Source organism: Astatotilapia calliptera, chromosome 10 (genome assembly GCF_900246225.1).
Source record: "Astatotilapia calliptera chromosome 10, fAstCal1.2, whole genome shotgun sequence".
Classification (NCBI taxonomy): Eukaryota; Metazoa; Chordata; class Actinopteri; order Cichliformes; family Cichlidae; genus Astatotilapia; species Astatotilapia calliptera.
This window is the reverse complement of record NC_039311.1, coordinates 33,466,041-33,489,094: the sequence shown is the minus strand read 5'-3', so window position 1 is coordinate 33,489,094 and position 23,054 is coordinate 33,466,041. Positions and strand designations below refer to the sequence as shown.

The 23,054-nt window shown below is 43.6% G+C and overlaps 1 protein-coding gene across 1 annotated transcript in view; it reads left to right on the top strand.

Annotated features, from left to right (window-relative positions):
• The window catches only part of tmprss15 (transmembrane serine protease 15), a 33,571-nt gene that overhangs the window by 1,984 nt on the left and 8,533 nt on the right, over positions 1–23,054 (top strand). The window contains exons 5-19 of the mRNA XM_026182727.1: positions 3,767–3,895; positions 3,969–4,088; positions 4,647–4,752; positions 9,558–9,667; positions 9,749–9,889; positions 9,961–10,110; positions 10,205–10,310; positions 14,146–14,290; positions 14,373–14,514; positions 17,793–17,882; positions 18,007–18,132; positions 18,243–18,383; positions 19,033–19,143; positions 19,453–19,576; positions 19,799–19,894. Coding sequence (XP_026038512.1) covers positions 3,767–3,895; positions 3,969–4,088; positions 4,647–4,752; positions 9,558–9,667; positions 9,749–9,889; positions 9,961–10,110; positions 10,205–10,310; positions 14,146–14,290; positions 14,373–14,514; positions 17,793–17,882; positions 18,007–18,132; positions 18,243–18,383; positions 19,033–19,143; positions 19,453–19,576; positions 19,799–19,894 — 1,837 coding nt within the window. The remainder of the gene's footprint in view (positions 1–3,766; positions 3,896–3,968; positions 4,089–4,646; positions 4,753–9,557; positions 9,668–9,748; positions 9,890–9,960; positions 10,111–10,204; positions 10,311–14,145; positions 14,291–14,372; positions 14,515–17,792; positions 17,883–18,006; positions 18,133–18,242; positions 18,384–19,032; positions 19,144–19,452; positions 19,577–19,798; positions 19,895–23,054) is intronic.

Genomic DNA, 23,054 nt, shown 5'->3' with positions numbered 1-23,054 from the left:
CCAGCCCTAACTATATGCTTTAGCAAAAAGGGAAGTTTGAAGCCTAATCTTGAAAGTAGAGATGCAAACACTCAACGTGCTGAACATAAAAGATAAAAACAGAACCTGTGCAGGTCTGAGCTTTAAGGCAACAAAAACAACCCAACAGCGAGTTAAACGGGACACGTGTGAGTGATGTTTGCTGATGTTTTTGTTTATGTCATTAGTTTGTATAATACCAATATTTTTTATTGTACTGGAGACTTCAGCGTGCTTGGCACCCGCCCTGTGATGCTTCCACTGAGATGATATCCATCATACTTTAACCCAAACAAACCTGACACACATGTCTCCAATAAGGATTATTTTATTGTTTTTTACCAGTAAATAACTGAAGGTTAACTTTAAGTTTACTTTTTTTAATGATGATTATTATGCAGTGGATTGTTATGACCTGCTTCCTTCCCTGTGACAGCTGTGATAGGCTCCACCCCCCCCCCCCCCCCACCCAACATTTCTCACAGGAAGGGTAATAATGCTGTACCCATGTTCACATTCAGACACATTAAACTAAAACACTGACAGCACGACTCACCTGCACAGGTTCTCACAGGTTCATGTTCGGGATTCTGCAGAGAAAAGTCTCAGTCTGGTGGGGACGGCTTCATGTGTTTATTCCTCCTGAGTCATGGGTTATTCCTCTTCAGCTGCTCAAATTAGACTTTGAACCAGGTTCTGATTCACATTCAAACAAAGTGATTTCAGAGTAAAGCTCTGACTGTCTCTACAGAGAGCCCTGACAACACAACATCTGCATCTACGAAGCAATGCAGAGCAACAAAGCCTACAGAGCGACATCCCTCCCCACGTGGGACAATCTGACCACCTCTCTCTGCTCCTCATCCCTGCCTACACCCCCCTCAGGAAACAGACTTCTCCCAGCACCCAGGTCATTAAATCATGGCCAGATGATGATCTCAGGAGCAGGACCTGGAGACCTTCACTTGGTCTGTTCTTCTCCATGAAGTGTTGTTTAGAAAATGTAACAGCGACCAAGTCATCTGGGTTTATCCTAACTGAAAACTGTGGATGACAAGTGCTTCCTGACTGATAACAACCTCTTCCAGGGTGGAGAGGCATCCAAGCCCTCACTAAATACAATACAACGCCCAGAGCCCCCCCAACACCCAACAGCAGCTGCAAACTTCAAACTCTCTGTATTTATTATTGTAGGGTCTACCTTACAATATAAAGTGCCTTGAGGCGACTGGTGTTGTGAGTTGGCGCTGTATAAATACAATTAAATTGAACCTTCAGGTTTCTGGGCACCCACTTCCCTGCCGATCTCACCTGGACCCACAACACCATCGCCCTGGTGAAGAAGGCCCAGCAGCAGCTGCACCTCCTCCGTGTCCCGAGGAAGAATAACCAGGAGCTGCTGCTGGCCTTCTGCTCCTCAGTGGAGAGCATGCTCTCCTCCTGCCTGGTGTTTGGTACTCAGTGGCCTCGACTGAGAACAGAAAGGTAGTGCAGAGGGTCATAACACTGCCTAAAAATTCCCTGGCTGCCCTCAAACACCCCAGAGCCTCCTTTCTCAGGAAAACCAGGGCCATCAGAGGTGACCCCTCACACCCCGTCTACCACCTGTTTGACCCACTGCCCTCCGGTTGGTGCCTCATGTCAGTCAAGTCCCACACCGCCAGACTCAAATAGCTTCTTACCCTGAGCCATTCAGACTGTTAACAAGCACTACCTCCCCACACCGCACCCCTGTCAAACCCACCACCGATCTGAGCCATGGTCGGAGTGCACCAGTGAAGAAAATGCATTCGTCATCACAGAGCATGACGTGAGGAACACCTTCAGGAGGGTGAACACCAGGAAGGCAGCAGGACCAGATGCAATCCCTGGCCGGGTCCTTAGAGCCTGCGCTGATCAACTAGCACCGGTGTTCACGGAGATCTTCAACCTCTCCCTGGCCCAAGCTGTGGTTCCCACGTGCTTCAAACAGTCCATTATTGTTCCTGTTCCAAAGAAACAACAGCCCGCTTGCCACAATGACTACCGTCCAGTAGCACTGACTTCAATTGTGATGAAGTGTTTTGAAAGACTGATGAGAGATCACATCACTTCTTCACTTCCTGCCACCATCGACTCACTTCAGTTTGCTTACCGGACTAATCGTTCCACAGACGATGCCATATCTCACCTGCTCCACACATCCCTGAGTCACCTGGACACTGGCAGAGGGAATTATGTTAGGATGCTGTTCGTGGACTACAGTTCAGCATTCAACACAATAATTCCCTCTAAGCTTTTCACCAAGTTGACGGATCTAGGACTCAGCTCATCACTGTGTCAGTGGATCCTCAACTTCCTCACAGACAGACCCCAATCAGTGAGGGTAGGAAAACAAGTCTCCCCCTCCATCTCACTCAGCACTGGAGTGCCTCAGGGCTGTGTTTTAAGCCCCCTGCTGTACTCACTGTACACTTATGACTGTGTAGCCACATCAGACACCACCTCCATTGTCAAGTTTGCTGACGACACTGCTGTTGTGGGCCTGATCTCCGACAACATCGAGACGGCCTACCTGGAGGAGATTAGGAACCTGGAGACCTGGTGCCAGGAGAATAACCTCCTCCTAAACATCAGCAAGACTAAGGAGCTGATCGTGGACTTCACTACAAAGCAGGCGAGGAATTACAAACCCCTCATCATCAGTGGCACGCCAGTGGAGAGAGTGGACAGTTTCCGATACCTGGGTGTCCACATCACTCAGGACCTGTCATGGTCCTGTCACATCAACACCCTGGTTAAGAAAGCCCGTCAGCGTCTCTTCTTCCTCAGAAGACTTAGAGACTTCCATCTGCCACTGAAGGTGCTCAAGAACTTCTACTCCTGCACCATCGAGAGCGTCCTGACGGCAAACATCTGCACCTGGTTTGGGAACAGCACCAAGCAGGACAGACGAGATCTGCAAAGAGTGGTGCCCTCAGCCGAACGCATCATTCAATCAGAGCTCCCTGACCTGCTGTCCATCTACACCAAGCGGTGCAAGTCCAAAGCTAGGAAGATTATGATGGACCTCTCCCATCCCAACAATGGACTCTTCTCACTGTTGAGGTCTGGGAAACGCTTCCGCTCCCTTAAGGCCAAAACAGAGAGAATGAGGAGGAGCTTCTTCCCCCAGGCTATTCGGGGCCTGAACCAGGTGTAGACTGGACTCTCCCAAACATGTCACTATAAGACTGGACTCTCACACACGTCACCACACGCACCACCACACATTTCCTATAATCCTATAATTCCTATAATTTATAATCTTTATAATCTCTTCTGCTATTTGCACATTCTTTACTGTAAATTCCTAAGTTAATTTGTAAATTCTGTAGTAACCTGTAAATTGTAAATATTGTAAAACTTTTCTTCTGTCATTTAATGGTCGGGCATTGTACAGCTACAAGCATTTCACCCCCATGTCATACTGTGTTTGGTTGTGTGTGTGTGACAAATAAAATTTGAATTTGATTTGAATTTGGTCTGTGTAACCCTCATCACTCAGGAAACACACACAGACTTGGTACTCAGTCGAAGTCTTTTCTCCATGCTGCTTCCACGCACTTTGTTCTGCAATGTGTGCCTTTCTCTTGATAGCATATATTTCTCCTGTCTCCTATTTATACTTTACTCCAGCACAATTGGTGTGGAGCAACCATAATTTTGTTGGCAATACAGTGCTATTCTATTGTATTTTATTCTTTTCCATCTGGAACAACATCTACAGAAATAACGGCATCTGAAACAACATCTGCATCTGGAACAACATCTGCAGCAACAACATCTGCAGCTATAACTGCATCTCGAACATCTGGAACAACAGCCTCTGCAGGGACCAGCATCAACCCTACAGGAGGTGATGCCCCTTCAGCTGCATCCTTCCAGATGTTCATGCAGACATTTTAACATTTTTCTGCTCATGTCTGTAGGAACGTGTGGCCCTTATCAAACTTCCTGTGCTGATGAGATGACGTGTATTCAGACTAGTCAGCTATGTGATGGAGTGGACGACTGTCCTGATGCCTCTGATGAAACTGATGCTCTCTGTGGTCAGTGACGATTTCTCTTTATATCTGACGTTTGTGGTGAGGTTTACCTGTAGAGCTCCTGTGCAGAATCACTGAGAGTGAGTGTGTGTGTCTGTGTGATGGTCTGGAGATGATCAGGAGGATGAGTAGCACTGGGCTTTGCTGTGGTGCATTCAGAGCGCTGTTATAAAGACCATCAGCGCCTCCTGTGCTTTAGCTCTGAGACCAGGTTGCCTCACTGGTTTAATAACAGCAGCTGTGTATAACTCATCAGTATGTCACTGGGCACTTTTCCTGTGTTTGCTGTCTCTTTGGTCAGTTTAGTGTCTGTTGTGTTGATGTAAAAGGTCCACTTGTTTCCAGAGCGTAGAATAGACTGTGCTGTTACACTGTAACCATGGCTCTCTGATTGAAACTACCCAGTTTAATCCCAAACAGTAAACAGCACAAGCAGAAGCTCTCTTAAAGAAACATCTCCACAAATGCTTTCCTGTACACATGGGATAGACGTGGTTGGGCACAGTGTTCATTAAAAACATTTAACTTCCTGCGATGATGTCATCACTCTTGTCTTTATAGCAACAGCATGTGACGGACAGTTTGTGCTGAGGGGCCCGAGCGGGTTGTTCAGTTCATCAAAGGCAGACAAATACAACAGCAGCAGCTTCTGTCGCTGGATCATCAGGTTAGACTGGTATACACACACTGTAACACACTCTGTAACACACACTATAACGCACACTCTATAACGCACTTTGTAACACGCACTGTAACACACACATTGTAACACACACCGAGGCGTTCTCAGGCCAGCCGACACATACAATCTCTCCAGCATGTCCTCGGTCTGGGTCTCAGAGAAGTCCTGCCATTAATTAATTCTTCAATCTTAAATATGATCAACCTATCTCTAATAATCGGTTATGTACCACAGGCCTTCAAGTTGGCAGTAGTTAAACCGTTACTTAAAAAAACCATCTCCAGACCCGGCAATTATACCAATTATAATTATTAGCTAATTACAGGCCAACCTCCAACCTTCCTTTCATATCAAACATTCTTGAAAGGGTAATTGCTAACAGGTCATTTGCAGAGGAATGGCTTATTTGAAAAGTTTCAGTCAGGTTTCAGAAAAAGGATAAGACAGGCCCATTTCACAATAGTGTTAGGATGCCTGGGTCGTCGACCCAGGGTTTTTGAGTTTATGTTATTATTTATAATTTCTAGTTTTTGGTTTCTTTGAGTTCTGTCTTATGGCTTATGTCTCTGTCGTCTTTAGTTGCTCTGTCTCCCCTATCACCTGTGTCTTTGTTCAGTCTGTGTTATGCGTTTCCTGTTTTACTTTGAAGGTCTCTGTCTTATCTCAGTGTGTTCAGTTTACGCTTCTTTGGTCTCGTCAGTTCTGATTTGTCCCAGCTGTGTTTCCCTCCTGTTACCCATTCCCTGATTGCTCCCTCTGTGTATTTAAGCCCAGTGTTTCTCTGTGTCCGTGTCGTGATCTACCGTTTTCCTAGCTGTGTGTTCTGTCATTCCTCCAGTTTAAGTTTGTTTTGAGTTTTTTCAGTTATGTTATATTTTGAGTACCAAATTAAAGCCTTTTTGAGTTCACGACTGTCTCCGGAGTCTGCACCTTGGGTCCTATTCCTGTCTGCACACAGCGACACCTAACAAATAGATGTACTCCAGAACAAGATAAATCAGCCTTAAAACACTCCTCCCCTACTTTTTTAACCTCCTAGGACCTGGCGTCCACATATGTGGATATCACATTTTGGTTACGAGGACATTATACTGCTACTGTTCTATCAAAATTTTAAACGAATATCCTCATATGTGGCTCTTATTTTTCTTAAAAACACAAACAAGGTAAAAAAAAATCTGGTAATTCTTTGTTTTTACATTCATCGGGTCCCAATATGCCCAAATATCAAAGAGAAATAAAAAATGCATGCCGTGGAAGAGTTCGGATCAAGGCTTGGATGGTCCAAGACATTAAAGGAAAAGAAGGGCAACTTTGGAAATGTTATACACTGCAAACAAAAACAGTTGGTCAGAGTGGATCTCATCAAACCATAGGGAATAATAAATGAACACAACCTGAACAGAGCAAATCACGATGAAGGTTTCAGCTACTCTCTCCACTGCAATAATTCCTCTGTCTAACTTCACAATTCAAGAAAAGAAGGCTGTCACTTCCCTGAGCGTGGGAGGTGCACCAAACAAATCTGATAATCACACAGAAAATACTACACTCCCCAGTGACAAACATACCTATGAAGCCTTAAAACAGCATCCCACAAAAAGACAGTCATCAGTTGCCTACAACAACTTGAAGAAGATAAAGGCATTGACCGTGTTAGGCTTTTTATGATAGCGAAGAAAAATATGCTCCAATTATTTTCACAACTTAGTATGAAAATTGTTAGAATTTTAAATTGTTTTACATGGAGCCATGGATGTCCTCTCTGGCTCAGAGACAAAAAGCTGCCGCCCCCATGCAGTAAACACTTTTTATTGCAGGTCAAAAAAACAAAATGTTAACATGGTTGATCAAAAGAGTTGAGTGTGGCCTTAGGTCTGATGTCAGCTCATGTTTCTTCTTCTGCAACTTTCCCGACATCTCCTTATTTTGAGATGACCATTCTACAGGCAACACTCCCATTACCATGACAACCACCTCTTGTCATCCGGTCATGCCTGTACAGTTAAAGAATGGGAGTAGAGCGTATTTCAGTAGGTTTATGGCCCAAAGAATGGCCCTCTCCCTGTCTGTTAGTATGAGAGTGATTCCAAAACTATTCTACTATACACTGTGTGCAGTGGGGGGGAAAAGCACAAAATATGGGATGCTAATTGTTAGATATTAGCCTTAAAGATAAAAAAATAAATTCCAACAACCACCCTACATACTATGCTATAACATGTAAGTTGAAGCTCCACAAAGGAGTCCCACTCAGACCCATTTCTACCAGTATAAACTCAGCCACCTACAACATTTCCGAGCCCTTATTCAAATCAACTTTTTCAATGAAATTTATCTTTATTTATACAGCACCAAATCACAGCAACAGTCACCTCAAGGCACTTTATATTGTAAGTTAGACCCTACAATAATACATGCAGAGAAAAACCCAACAAACATATGACCCCCTATGAGCAAGCATTTCAGTGACAGTGGGAAGGAAAAACTCCCTTTTAAACCTGGGTCAAAATCAAAACCCAAGAAGTGGAATCCTTCACTGCTCACATCAACTCAGTGGATAAAAACATAAAGTTCACCAGGTGAGACACAAAGGATAACTGATTGCTGTTTCTGGACTGTGCCATGCACATTGAGGAGAATGGAAACCTCAACACCGAAGTTTACCGGAAGCCCACACACAGACTAGTGCCTCCTCTTTGACTCCCACCACCCTCTGGAACACAAACTTGGAATAATCAGGACCCTACACCACCGGGCAGAAAATGTTCACTCTAAGCCTTGAGGCAAGGCATTCCAAGGCATTCAAATCAGCAATGATGCACAGAAAAGAACATCAGACACCAACGAGGGAGGATCAGAAGGACAAACAGAACAACATCATCATCCCTGATGTAGCAAGTTTATCAGAGAAACTCAGGAGAGTCTTCTCCAAGCACGACATCCCAGTGTACTTCAGACCTAGCCACACACTCAGACACAAACTGGTTCATCCCAAACACAAACCTAACAACACAGTGTATGTGCAGTGCAGCGAGGAATGCTCAGAACTCTACATTGGAGAAACCAAACAGTCACAAGATAGAAGAGCCACATCAACAGGAAAAGATTTTGGACAGAGAAGACAGATGGATTGAAAGAGGTCTGCCTCCTACAATCCGGTTTTGAGATGCCATCCCAGACACTATCATAAGTTTCATGATAGGGTGAGGCAGGGTCTCACAATGGTTTTACCTGAAACCTCTGCTGATAATGACTTTTTTTCACACCTTGTAACAGTTTCTGACTGGAAGATCTAAAACTGCAAGAGATGTAGGGTCCTTGAAGTTCAGAAATACAGGCTGGAGCTTGAACTCCAAGGATTACATTTTTAAAATAAATTCTAAAATGTACTGGTAGGAAATGTAAAGAGATTAAAACTGGGATAATTCAATTCAATTTTATTTATATAGCGCCAAATCACAACAAAAGTCGCCTCAAGGCGCTTCATAGATACAGAGAAAAACCCAACAATCATATGACCCCCTATGAGCAGCACTTTGACAACAGTGGGAAGGAAAAACTCCCTTTTAACAGGAAGAAACCTCCAGCAGAACCAGGCTCAGGGAGGGGCGGGGCCATCTGCTGTGATTGGTTGGGGTGAGAGAAGGAAGACAGGATAAAGACATGCTGTGGAAGAGAGACAGAGGTTAATAACAGATATGATTCAATGCAGAGAGGTCTGTTAACACATAGTGAGTGAGAAAGGTGACTGGAAAGGAGAAACTCAGTGCATCATGGGAATCCCCCGGCAGCCTACGTCTATTGCAGCATAACTAAGGGAGGATTCAGGGTCACCTGGTCCAGCCCTAACTATATGCTTTAGCAAAAAGGAAAGTTTGAAGCCTAATCTTGAAAGTAGAGATAGTGTCTGTCTCCTGAATCCAAACTGAAGCTGGTTCCACAGAAGAGGGGCCTGAAAACTGAAGGCTCTGCCTCCCATTCTACTTTTAAATACTCTAGGAACAACAAGTAGGCCTGCAGAGCGAGAGCGAAGTGCTCTAATAGGGTGATATGGTACTACAAGGTCATTAAGATAAGATGGGGCCTGATTATTTAAGACCTTGTATGTGAGGAGCAGGATTTTGAATTCTGGATTTAACAGGAAGCCAAAACAGGAGAAATCTGCTCTCTCTTTCTAGTCCCTGTCAGGACTCTTGCTGCAGCATTTTGGATCAGCTGAAGGCTTTTCAGGGAGTTTTTAGGACTTCCTGATAATAATGAATTACAGTCGTCCAGCCTGGAAGTAATAAATGCATGAACTAGTTTTTCTTTTTCTTTTTTCTTTTTTTTTTTTGCCTGTCCCGTTTGGCTCTTTTGCATCAGAATTCTCTCCCAAACACGTCACTATAAGACTGGACTCTCACACACGTCGCCACACGCACCACCACACATTTCCTATAATCCTATAATTCCTATAATTTATAATCTTTATAATCTCTTCTGCTATTTGCACATTCTTTACTGTAAATTCATAAGTTAATTTGTAAATTTTTGTAGTAAATTGTAAATATTGTAGAACTTTTCTTCTGTCATTTAATGGTCGGGCATTGTACAGCTACAAGCATTTCACCCCCATGTCATACTGTGTATGGTTGTGTGTGTGTGACAAATAAAATTTGAATTTGATTTGAATTTGAATAACACTCAGTGTAACAGACACACCCCAACACATGAATGGTGAGTTCTTTGTAAAACAGACATTAAAACAAGCTCTTTCATTCACTAATAAAGAGTTGTGTTGTTTTCAGGGTTGATGACGGACTTTCAGTTCAGGTTACCTTCCCTCATTTTGAAACTGAAGAAAACAGCGACACTCTGAGGCTTTATGAAGGTGTGGGACCAAACAAAGTCTTCACAGGTGAATCCCACAGTCAGTCTGAACAGACCACAACTGCTATCCTTAACCCTATGGCTCACCTCCTGTTTTAATGATTGGCAGCTCAGTTCTCAGGCTCCACCTCTCCTGGAAATGTGTGGCTGCTGACCGACCAATCAACTGTGGAGTTCACCTCTGATGATATCAACAATCTGTCAGGGTTCATAGCCACGTACAGTGCAGCCAACATTTCCACGCTGTCAAGTAAGATGTGATAAACAGACTATTACAAGTTCTCTGAGCGTTCCCTTTACCTGATGTGTTTTTGTGTGTAGACGAGGAGAAGCTCACCTGCAACTTCGAGCAGGGCATGTGTTTCTGGAGGCAGCAGCAAGATGATAACGGGGACTGGTTTCGAATCAGAGGCCCCACTTTTCCGACTTTAACTGGCCCAAGTGTCGACCACACGCTGGGTAACAGCTCAGGTGAGTTTCACGTGGAGATCATTACTACTGAATCATCAGTCAGTATGATTTAAAGATTGACTCCAATTAATCAGTTTGTATTGAATGCCATCAGGTTTCTACATTGTCACTTCTAAGAGTCCTGGCCAATGGGAGAAGAGCTTCAGGCTCGACAGCCTTCCTCTGACTCCATCCATGCAGCCCATGTGTCTGAGCTTCTGGTAACAAAATATCATTGTTAAATTACACCACTGGGCACTCATGTGATATCATCTATTTATGTAGAATCAGCCTGCAAGGATGACAGTTCTTTAAAAGAGAACAAGTAATTCAAACGAGTTTTTTCAAATTCAAATTTTATTTGTCACACACACAACCATACACAGTATGACATGAGGTGAAATGCTTGTAGCTGTGGAATGCAATACCCGACCATTAAATGACAGTGGTTTTACAGTATTTACAATTTACAGGTTATCCAAAATTTACAGATTTAACTTAGAAATTTACAGTAAAAAAAAATGTGCAAATAGCAGAAAGAGATTATAAATTATAGGAAGTGTGCATGAAGAAAAACCAGAGTGCGTGTGGTCATGTGATGTGTGGGAGAGTCCAGTCCTACACCTGGTTCAGGGCCCGAATAGCCTGGGGGAAGAAGCTCCTCCTCATTCTCTCTGTTTTGGCCTTGAGGGAGCGGAAGCGCTTCCCAGACCTCAACAGTGAGAAGAGTCCATTGTTGGGATGGGAGAGGTCCATCATAATCTTCCTAGCTTTAGTCTTGCCCCGCAAATGCCAAACTTCAGAGAGAAAAATGCAGACTTTAAATGTGTCATCTAACTCCAGCAAACATGACACCGCTTGCAAAGGCAACCTGTTGACTACAAAGAGACCTTTTACACAACAGAAGCACATTAAAGCTTCATTTTGAAAAACTAAAAAAGCCAGGATGAACTGTAGAAAAAAAGTACAAATCTTTTTAAACCCATACAATAGCGAAAATTGGATCTGACCACTTGCCAAAAACAAGTACAAAAACCAATACTTCCACCACACACATGAAAAAAAAATTCAGTGAATTGGAGGACAGGTTTTATTTTATTCTCTGCTGATAAAAAAATAAAACATTAATAAAAATGACCAGAAAAATAAAATTTCAATTAAAAAATAAACACTTCTGTTAAATTATTGCAAAATGTCCATATTGTAAACAAACAAACAAAATAACTAAAGTATTTTGAACTGTCTCCAGCTTTCAGACATAACATTAATGAACCTATTGCAGAGTATCCACATTTTAAACAACAAATATCAGTGAACTATATCGGACTGTCTCCAGCTTTCAGATTGAAAAATAAACACTTCTGTTCAGAATAAAATAAATAAAAATTATGTTTCAGAATAAAATAAACACTTCTGTTAAATGATTGCAGAATATCCATCATATATCCAAACAAAATAACAGTGAACAATTTAGTGCTGTCTACAGCTTTCAGATTCACATAACATTTTTTATTGTTGTGATTTGTCTTCTCGTAAAATTGCGGCCTCTCCAAGATACGTCTCCAAGTCTACACTAGAACCTACCACAACTCTGCCCACCGATGCTGGTGCCTAATCAGCAATTTCATCAAACATGCTGTCCAGACTAGTAGTGGGCTGGTTACTGCGTGCTTTTCTTGAAGGTGGTTCATTCAGGTCATGATGTTCCTGCTTGTCTCCAGGCAACCTTAGCAGCTCAAGTTGCAGAATCTCTTTGGCATTTCCAGCAGCTATGGTGCTGGAAAAAAAACGATGTTTATATTTAAAACAGAGAAAGAAAAAAGTTAGCTGACAATAGGTTAGCATCCTATTTTTTTGCAGTCACACACAGATACATACACACTCATATTCACATATAGATAGCCAATCTGAACGCTGGAGTCTCACACAGTTAACTACACAGTCACAGATACACACAGTTGCATAGAGTCATATTCACACACAGTCACACAATTACAGTCACACACAGTCAAAGGTAAACACACAGGCACACACTCACCTGGGATCGAGTCGAGTGGCGATGCTATAGAGTGGGTTTTCCTCCACATCAGTGAGCCGCGTCCTGACAGCTGCAGCCAAGGTTCCTTTCATTGCTTTGATCCCATGGTCCTCATCAGTCTTCCTTGTTAGAAATCTGTGGAGCACTGTGACTGCTGGAGTGATGTCTGCATCTGCAGAGCTGACTTTTCGAGTTAACTCCTCGAATGGACCCAGAACAGATATCACTTTCTCCAGCAATGTCCATTGGTGAGTCATGAGCGTATCAGGGAGTCCATATTCAGACACGAATATTCCCAGAGCCCGTTTCTGCTCAATCAATGATTGTATCATATAAAACGTGCTGTTCCAGTGGGTCTGAACAGCTTGCTGGAGCCGTTTCTCAGGCTGGTTGATCTGTAATTGAATGTATTTGAGACGGGAGCTGGCCAGAGCAGAATGTTTAAAATGTCCAACTATTTTGCGGCAAACTGCCACCACATCAGCAACACTCTTCAGTGACAGAAGGCCCTCATGAACAACCAGCTGGAGAGTGTGAGCAGTACAAGGTAGGCTGGGCAGCTCACCATCACTCATGGCCTTTATCACATTTTTTGCGGTGTCCTGGAGCACTATGTGGATGGACGTCTGCAGTATATCCCACATCTGGGGCATGCTATTGAAAAGCAGCTGCGATGGTTTAGCTAGTGTGCGAGCCCCTGAACGACTTTGCATGTAGTGTGACTTGATGACGAACAAACTCCTCATCAATCCACTGCGCCGTTAAACTGAGGCGTGACATCGAGCGCACACTGCTTGTCCAAATGTCTGTAGTGAAACTTAAGGCTGAAACCTGATGCATGAGATTATGCATGTGTTTTTTTTACCTTTTCAAAATGTGTTGGCACCATTATGCCCGTGATGTATGGGTGGCTGGGAATCTCATATTGCGTCTCGAGTATGCTGAGAAGACGGCAAAATCCTATGTTTTCCACGACTGACAGTGGCTGATCATCCAGAGCGATAAACTGAGTCAGAGCCTATGTTATTTTGAACGCCCGTGGATTTTCTCTTGACATTGTAGTGTTGATGCATGTGTGTTCTTGATAAGTCTTCACATATCTCGCGCCAAAACTTCTGAACTGGTGGACAGAACCAAAGAGCGTGGATATAATTGTCCGGTGTATTGGTTTGGCAGTGTGAGCAGTTGTTGGTAGACGTATAACCCATCTTGAACATCCGATAACCTGTATAGTGCACTCTATGTAGTATTTTTTATTGAATTAATTGAAGACTGGGATTTCTAATTAGATGAAAGGTTTTTAGGCAAATCTGAGACCAGAAGTTTAGGTCTAAGTTAACTGATAAATCCGCTTCCCATTTTGCAATAGGAAGTGATATTGATTCATCTGTTTTAGAAAGCATTCTGTATATTTTGGATAGTAATTTGGGGGGTTTAAGAGTAAGAAATTGAACCACACTTGGTGGTGTTTGTAGTTCAACTTGACCCGGTTGAAGATAGAGCGCCTCTTGATTGCTAATAATAGGGTATCAGGTGAGTGGGTTCAGCTGAGTGGGCTGGCATTGTCATGGTCCTTTGTATTCCTATTCCGTACCCTCAGTCTTGTCTCTGTGTTTTTGGCTTCTGTCTCTGGTCAAGTTTGTGTCTCTAGGCCTGGGTCACTGTGTTCATTACTTCCTGTCTTATTTTGATAGTCTCTTGTCCAGTGTGCATTGTGTTCTGCTTTCCTTCCCCTATCTCATTAGTCTGATTTAGTTCACCTGTGCTTTGTTTTCCCCAGCTAGGTTCTATCTTCCTAATTACCTTGTGTTTATTTAAATCAGATCAAAGGTTTGAAGAGTGATCCTCACAGTTCTACATAACATTTTTATGTATTTTTACATTTCTAAGTGTTCAACCTGTCCAAGCAATCTGTTAATTTAGTGGCAGCCTTACATGGTATTTTAAGCTGCTCTGAATTAAACTGCACAATCAGCGCACAGATGTGATCTGATTATGGTGAATAACTCTGTGGGCAGGTACCACATGTTTGGACAGGATGTTCACCAGCTCAGAGTCCGGCTGCTGATGGAATCTGATGTTACCATATTCCAGAAAGATGGTGACTATGGCGACACCTGGAACTATGGCCAGGTGACCCTTAACCTGACATCAGAGGCTATGGTCAGTGAAATCACACAGGAAGTCCACAGATCAGTCAGGTGATCAATAAGTGATTCATTGGCATGACCTCTGACCTCTGAAGGTGGCGTTTGAAGCTCTGAAGAAAGGAGGGATGTTGAATGACATTGCTCTGGATGACATCACACTGACCTCTGATGCCTGTGGGCCCGCCCCCCCTGAACCCACCAATGTACCACCTCCAACAACCACATCCCCCATACCAGGTGAGAAAAAAATCCCCCCCTCCCCATACCAAGTAGATTAGATCAGATTAGATCAAATTAGATCAGATTAGATCAGATTAGATTAGATTAGCAGAACACCGACAGAAGTTGCAGAGTTAGAATATCAAATAAAGGGGAATGAGAGAGTACGAACATTAGCATAAAACTATAGCATATATACACACACACATATATAAATACAGAATATATAATAAGAATAAATCAGAATACTAGTGAAATATACTCATTGATGAGATGCAGACAGCCAAAGTTTGTTGCACATTTCAACTATTGTAAGTCAAAAAACACTGCAGCTTAGTTGGTCCCGCCCCCCTCTGTCCTCCTGTTTCCCCTCCCCCGCACCTGCAGCAGGGAGTTAAATCGTTTGATGGCGTGTGTATTTATCTATCTATAGTTATGGATGATAGATAGATAGACTATTAGCTTGGTGTTCCAACATTCGAAAGAAGGGACTGCTCTCACAGCTAGAGATTGACGAGGTACAACACAAATGCTACGGCAAGGAGGAGTCAGGATGCCAGGTCAGGGGGGAGATATCATCACCCCCACCCGAGATTGGGTACTAAGCCCCAATTGCGACAAAAGAAGGATCGTTGAGTGTGAGAGGAACTGACCTGAAAGATCATGGCCAAGCTTGAAACCACGGCCCCCCCATAGCCAGTTACCAAGACTACATGAAGTGCCCTCAGAAGGTCTGCTAGATGATGTTAATGCAGCACTACGGATGATACCTACAGCCACGATTATCAACACTAACAAGCTGATCTACACCACGGCAACAGTGATCAATGAGATGCTTGGATATAAGTTGAACAGCCACATGGGGCAGCATGGACAAGGAGGCTAGAGGCTAAGATCAAGGTAGCACAGAGGGAGGTTAGCCAACTATCGGAGCTGCAGAAAAGTGCGATGAAGAAGGTGCCTAAGAAGTACAGCAAGCTGTCCATACCTGAGGCCTTGGAAACTGCCAAGCAATGACTCACAGCCTTGGCCACCCACTTGAAGAGGTACACCAGAGAGATCGAAGGCAGGAGAATAAACCAGCTGTTCTCCACAGAACCAGCCAAGGTGTACTCTCATTTGCAGGGGAACAATATGAGAACAGCACCACCATGCTGGAGACGGAACAATACTGGAAGAGCATATGGGAGAAGGACGCAACCCATAACAGCAATGCTCCGTGGCTAGTGGATCTGAGGGCAGACCACAGCGACCTCCCTGAACAGGGTCCAGTAACCATCACAGTGGCAGATATCCAAGAAAGGGTCTCCAGTATGAAGAGTTGGACAGCACCAGGCCATGACATGATTCACACCTACTGGCTAAAGAAGCTGACTGCACTCCACGAGCACCTGGCAGCACAAATGAACCAGCTGCTAGTTGACAAGAGACACCCAGAATGGCTAACCAAAGGCCAGACAGTCCTGATCCTCAAGGACCCCAAGAAGGGACCGGTCCCCTCCAACTACCGACCAATAACCTGCCTCAGTACCACGTGGAAGCTCGTGTCATAGCGGCTAAGATGAACAGGCACATGCAGAGGGTCAGGCAAGTCCTAAGAAGTCAGCACACCTACGCCCTGCCCGTGATCAGGTACCCTGCTGAGATAATAAGTTGGCCAAAGGAGGAGATAGAAGCCACTGACATCAAGACAAGAAAGCTCCTTACCATGCATGGAGGGTTTCACCCCAAGTTCAGCACCCCGAGGCTGTACGCTAAGCGGAAGGAAGGAGGCCGGGACTGGTGAGTGTCAGCACCACAGTCCAGGATGAGACAACAAACATCCACAAATACATCAGTAAGATGGCCCCAGCCGTGCTCAGTGAATACCTCAGGCTGTAGAAACCCAAGACTGAGGAGGATGAGGAGGCGCCTTCATGGAAGGACAGGCCCCTGCATAGTATGTACCACCAGCAGATAGAAGAGGTGGCTGATATCCAGAAATTCTAAAAGTGACTGGACAAAGTCGGACTGAAAGACAGCACAGAGGCACCAATCATGGTAGCACAAGAACAAGCTCTGAGCACAAGATCCATAGAGGCTGGGGTCTATCACACCAGGCAAAACCCCAGGTGCAGGCTGTGTAAAGATGCCCCTGAGGCAATCCAGCACATAACAGCAGGGTGTAAGATGCTAGCAGGCGGGGCATACATGGAACGCCATAACCAAGTGGCCGGCATAGTGTACAGGAACATCTATGCCGAATATGGTCTGGAGGTCCAGAAGACGCCCCCAAGGGTGGTGGAGAATGACCGAGCTAAGATCCTGTGGGACTTCCAGATACAGGCGGACAAAATGGTGATGGCTAACCAACCGGACATAGTGGTGGTAGACATGCAGAGGAAGACATCCCAAGTGATAGATGTAGCTATACCAAATTTTAGCAACGTCACGAAAAAGGAACACCAGAAGCTGGAGAAGTACCAAGGGCTCAGAGAAGAGCTCGAGAAGATGTGGAGGGTGAAGGTAACAGTGGTCCCAGTGGTTATCAGACCATTCAGTGATCCCCAAACTGGGCGAGTGGCTCCAACAGATCCCAGAAACAACATCAGAGATCTCTGTCCTAGGAACAGGTAAGATACTGCAGGACCCTGAAGCTCTCAGGCCTCTGGTAGAGTACCAGAATTTTTTTTTGATATACAGTCACCTCAAGTTCCTTGAGATAATGCCAAAGAGTGTGCAAAGCAGTAATCAAAGCAAAGGGTGGCTATTTGGAGGAATCTAAAACATAAAACATGTTTGGAGTTACTTCATACTTTTGTTTACTACATAATTCCATATGTGTTCATTCATAGTTTTAATGCCTTCAGTGAGAATCTACAATGTAGACAGTCATGAAAATAAAGAAAAACTATTAAATGAGAAGGTGTGTCCAAACAAGTTATCCCAGCAGAGGAAAACAAAAAAACCCCGCAGCGCTGCATGCAGAGCTTGCAGTGAGAAACAAACCCCACCCACATACCAGCTGAGAACCCCCACCACAGACTAGGTGAGAAATAACCATACTTCCATACAGATAAGATATAGCAGGTAAACTGAATCTTTTGTCTGATCATTTAATGATGTCAGCAATTGTCCTTTGTACCAGTCAATTCAATTCAATTTTATTTATACAGCACAAAATCATAACAGTCACCTCAAGGCGCTTTATATTGTAAGGTAGACCCTACAGTAATACACACAGAGAAAAAACCAACAATCAAATGACACACCTGTGATGCTGATACTCTGCTACCTCTGTTCTCTGATCGGTCCAGCTGACTGTGGAGGCCCGTTTGACCTCTGGGAGCCAAACTCTACATTCAACACACCAAACTACCCAGAATCCTATGGGAATGGGGCAGAGTGTGAGTAAACCTGTCTGCTTTCAGCCTACCTGTATTTACACATGATCACTGGTTTCACTTGAGAACGTGTGACGTTTTTACCTGGCAGCAGGTTGTAATTACTCATAATGCTGTTCTGTTGCAGGTCTGTGGACTCTGCATGCTGGGGAAGGTCACAATATTCAGCTCCACTTCCTGGACTTTGACATTGAAGCATCCAGTGATATGGTGGAAGTGCGGGATGGGGCGGGGCCTAACTCCACCTTACTGGGTGAGGTTGTGTTTACCCACAATCCTCTGCAGCTTTATCCTCACCAGAAGACGTCCAAGTGAATTTTACGCTGACCCAAGTGATAACTTCTCTCTTTTTGTCTTACCCAGCTGTCCTCACAGGAAATGGCCCCACCCATGACTTCTTCTCAACAGCCAATCAAGTTACAGTGTGGTTCTATACAGACAGTTCAGTTTCTGGGAAAGGATTCAGAGCCAACTTCACCTCTGGGGTCAACCTGGGGTCACCAGGTGAGCTCATCACACGTGAAGAGACAGCAAAGATGTCATGGTCCTGGGTCGGTGACCCAGCGCTTTAAGTTTATTATTATCATTTTCTAGTTTATTATTATGATGATTATTATTGTTTGAGTTCTCTTTGGTCTGCCTCTGAGTCTGCGTCTGTATCTCTGTCTGTCTATGGCGTCACCCCGTCTGTTTGCGAATCTGTCTGTTCAGTTCAGCGTCTTGTCTGGTTCCCTGTGTCTGAGTTTCCTGTTTTATTGTGAAGGTCTGTGTCTTATGTGAGTGTGCTCAGTTTACTATTCCCCTGTCTCGTCAGCTGTGATTTCTCCCAGGTGTGTTCCCCTCCTCTGCCTCATCCCTTGATTACTGCCGTATGTATATTAGCCCTGTGTTACCTTTGTTCTCTGTCGCATCGTTAATGTCTACTCACCTTCATTCTGTACTCTGTTTTCCGTCCGTGTGTATCTGCCTGTTAGTTTGTATTTTCCCAGTTTAGTTGGTCCGCTGTTTACCTGCTAATAAAGCGGTTATTTTGAGTTCTACTTCGCCTCACTGAAACCTGCATTTTGGGTCCTTCTCTCCTTGCCTGCCGGTACGTAAACATGACAAAAGATGTACTGATTGATTACTGACAGCTCATGTGACGTTTGAACAGCTCCGTGTGCTGATGGTCAGTTCCAGTGTCAGACAGGAAGTTGCATCCATGGTAACAATCAGTGTGATGGTGTGGTCGACTGTCCCGACAGCTCTGATGAAGCCAAATGTGGTAAGTCACTCATAATCAATACTGATAATAAATACACAGTATCAGGTCATTTTGATTTCATGCTGCCCCCAAAGTGTGTGAATCAAAACAGAATCTAATCATCTGTAAATATTTTATATAATTTAATGTCGGTAGGAGTTTTTTGTGTTTGTGGGTTGGTGTTGGTGGGTGTTGGTGGATGAGCTCATCGAGCAGATGTTCACTAAAGACAGTGACAAGGAAGTTCTCTAACATCTTAAATTAGTCACGTGACCCCAGTTTGTCCACAGCACCTGTTCTGCTTCAGGTTTTAAGAAATTTGTGTATCAGTTATGTTGCAGGTAAATGGTTCCAGTCGGCTTCAGGTTCAAATTGTCTCTTCTCTGTTCACGGTGTGCACTGACACCTGGAGCTCTCAACTGTCTAACTTCACCTGTCAGTACCTCGGATACAGGTAACTACTTCTCTCTGGAAACTTGAGGACTTTAGTCAAACTGTTTGAGTGTTAAACAGTTTGATTTTTAAATACAGAAATCCTGGAAACTTTGAAGAACAGCTAATTTTTTCTTACATCTGTCTGTCAGGTGAGCCTGATTGTTCCAGCTGGACTGAAGGTTCCAACAGAAACAGGAAATGTTGAAGAGGCCCGTAGACTCAGATCTGGTATTTGTTGCAGGTCCGGGAAGGCCTCGTTCCTGCCGGCTCGGCCACAAGACTCGCCGTTTGCTCTCATCACAATCAGCAATGATGGGACACTGAAAACCAACATCAGGTACCAGAACCAAACCAGAACTAGGGCGCCTTTCAGAAACCCAAGGTTACCTTACAAAAGAAAAACTAAAAAGGAAAATAGTTATTAAAATACATAAAATAAGTTAAAATTGCTTGACAACAGACAAAATCAGCACTAAAGCGAATAAGCAGGCTTGAACAGATGTGTTTTGAGCTGTAGATAAGGGAAGAGAGTCTGCATTTCTTGAGGCTGGTGGAAGAGAGTTCTAGAGCTGGGGAGCTGAACCGAAGGCTCTGTTCCCCATCGTGGTAAGACAAGCAGCAGGAACCACAAGATGAATAGGAGGTGAGGATCTGAGAGGGCGGGAAACAGTGGTGATATGAAGCAGATCACACAGATAGGAAGGACAAGCTTTGGATACACTTATAAATAATAAATAAATAATAAATAAATTTTTATTTATATAGCACCTTTCTAGACAGAATCACAAAGTGTTGCACATAAGATAACAAATATATCAAAAGGTAAAACACTCAATATAAAGCAGGCAGAAATTTAACCAAAAACTGTTAAAAAGGTGAGTTTTTAGTTGTTTTTTTAAAAAAACTACAGAGTCCACAGTTATTAATGTATGAGGGAGAAAGTTCCAGAGTCTTGAGGCCACAGTGGCAGAAGCTCTATCACCCATATGTCTGTGAAGGTTCTCAGTCATCCAGGTCATCGTAGTCTAAGGAGCTTGGAAAGAAAAGCGTCTGGACTTCTTTGAGTTGCTTGAAGACGTTTCACCTCTCATCCGAGAAGCTTCTTCAGTTCTAAGGTCAAATAGTGGAGAGTCCCAGAGTGGTGGTAGACATGCAGTGGGAGTTTCCCCCCCACAGAGGGACAAAAGGACCCCCTGATGAGAGCCAAGGTGTGAAAATGGGTGTGGGTCACAATCAGCCATATCACCCTTAGTTCTCATCTTAGTCTGTTTTATAGCAAGTAAGCCCTGATCAGATGACCTCAGGGACCTGCTAGGGACATCGGGCTGTAGCAGATCAGAGATGTAGGCTGGTGCCAGTCCATGCAAGGCTCTAAATGTCAAGACCAGGATCTTAAAATGTACTCTAAATTTAACAGGAAGCCAGTGTAGCTGAAATAGCAATGGTGTCACATGTGAATACTTGGAGGATTTTGTCAGGAGCCTAGCTGCAGCGTTTTGCACAACCTGCAGACGACCCAGAGAACCTTTGCTTAGACACATTAACAAAGAGTTACAATAATCCAAGCATGAGGAAATAAATGCATGTATAGCTATCTCCAGTTCAGGGCAAGTTAAAATAGGGCTTAACTTAGCCACATTTCTTAAGTGATAAAAACAAACCAGAGATTTCACATGCCCATCCAATGTGAGAGTCGAGTCAAAAGTGACACCTAAATTCCTGATAGAGGATTTAACATACACTGAGAGAGGACCAAGGGCTTTCACTATCTGGGATAAAAATCTGTCCGGAGCGCATATGAGGACTTCAGTTTTCCCCTCAGTGAATTGGAGGGAATTTGCAGCCATCCAACGTTTGATGGAATCTAAGCAATCATTCAGAAGCTGAAGCTTAGATAAATCCTGGGGCTTAAAAGAGATGTACAACTGAATATCATCAGCATAACAGTGATAAGACATGTCCTCAAAAGAGCCCATTATGTGCTGGAGGGGGAGAAGATATATTAAAAACAATAAAGGCCTCAAAACCGAACCCTGAGGGACACCATAAGTAAGGGAGGTAGAGGATGACCTAAAACCGGAGACCACCACAGAAAAAGATCGGTCACGTAGATATGAGGAGAACCACTCCAAGGCAGTACCCTATACACCAACCCAGTGTTTAAGCCTTTCGAGGAGAATGTGATGGTCAACATTGTCAAAAGCCGATGTGAGGTCCAACATTAGGAGGACCAAGTATTTTCCTGCATCATTACTCATCAAAATGTCACTACAGACCCAAAGAAGAGCTGTTTCTGTGGAGTGAGCTCATGGAAAGCCGGACTGAAACTTATCAAAAATGCTATGTTTGTCCAGAGCCGCTATAAGTTTCTTAGCCACAACCTTTTCTAGAAGCTTAGTGATTAACGGTACTTTGGAGATTGGTCTGTAGCTGCTCCAAACAGAGGGGTCTAGCTGAGGTCTTTTTTAAAGCAGGAGAATAGCAGCATTTTTTTTAAAATAAACTGGAACTATACCAGACGCCAGTAAAGAGTTGATTAGAGTGAGCACAGATGGACCAATAACCAGAAGACATTTTTGAATAATGATGCAGGTACAGTGTCAAGAGGACAAGAGGATGCGTCCACTGAATTCACTAGTTTTACCAGCTCAGGTAGTGAAACAGGAGAGAAAGTATCCAAGATGACGGGCCAAGATGGGGTGGAGATTGAGATAACAGGTGCTGAATGACAAGAAGTTATTCCTATGTTATTAATCTTTGCAAGCAGAAAATAAAGAAAATGTTCAGTCTTCATTAGATGAAACAGGAGCCACAGGTAGAGCAGGAGTAATAATGTCACTAATGGTGTTAAAAAGCACCTTAGGATTACCTCTGCTCTTTGTAACCAAATGTAAGAAATAGGCAGCCCTCGCATCTCTGATAGCATTATTAAAAGAAGCTAAAAGGTCCTTTAGGTAGAGGAGATGAACATTTAGGTGAGTTTTCCTAAATGTATGTGAGAAGTAAGATTTTAAAGTTTATCCTGGCTTCTATGGATAACCAGTGAAGCTGCTGAAGAATTGGGGTAATAGACCTGAGCTGCACAATTTTGAAGAAGTTGAAGTTTATGAAGGGATTTATTAGGGAGACCAAATAAGAGGGAACAACAGTAATCAGTCCAGGAAGTACTAAGACTATGGACGAGGATGGCAGCAGTATGGGGAGGAAGGAAGGGACGGAGTCAGTTAATATTATGTAAGTGGAAGTATTTTCAGTGTTAATGGAAAAACTGTGGGATTTGGTTAAGATAGAGGCTGTGCCAACAAGTAAAACCTGTTTTATTACTGTTAGGTTTAGGAAAATGGGAGGAGAACAATGATCTAATCTCAATAAGACAGTTTGAGAGGGAGGTAGGTGGGAGGGATGAATCGGGTTTAGAAGAAATGTAGATCTGGGTGTCATCAGCATAACAATGAAAATTGATATTATATTTTTGGAATATATGACCAAGAGGGAGC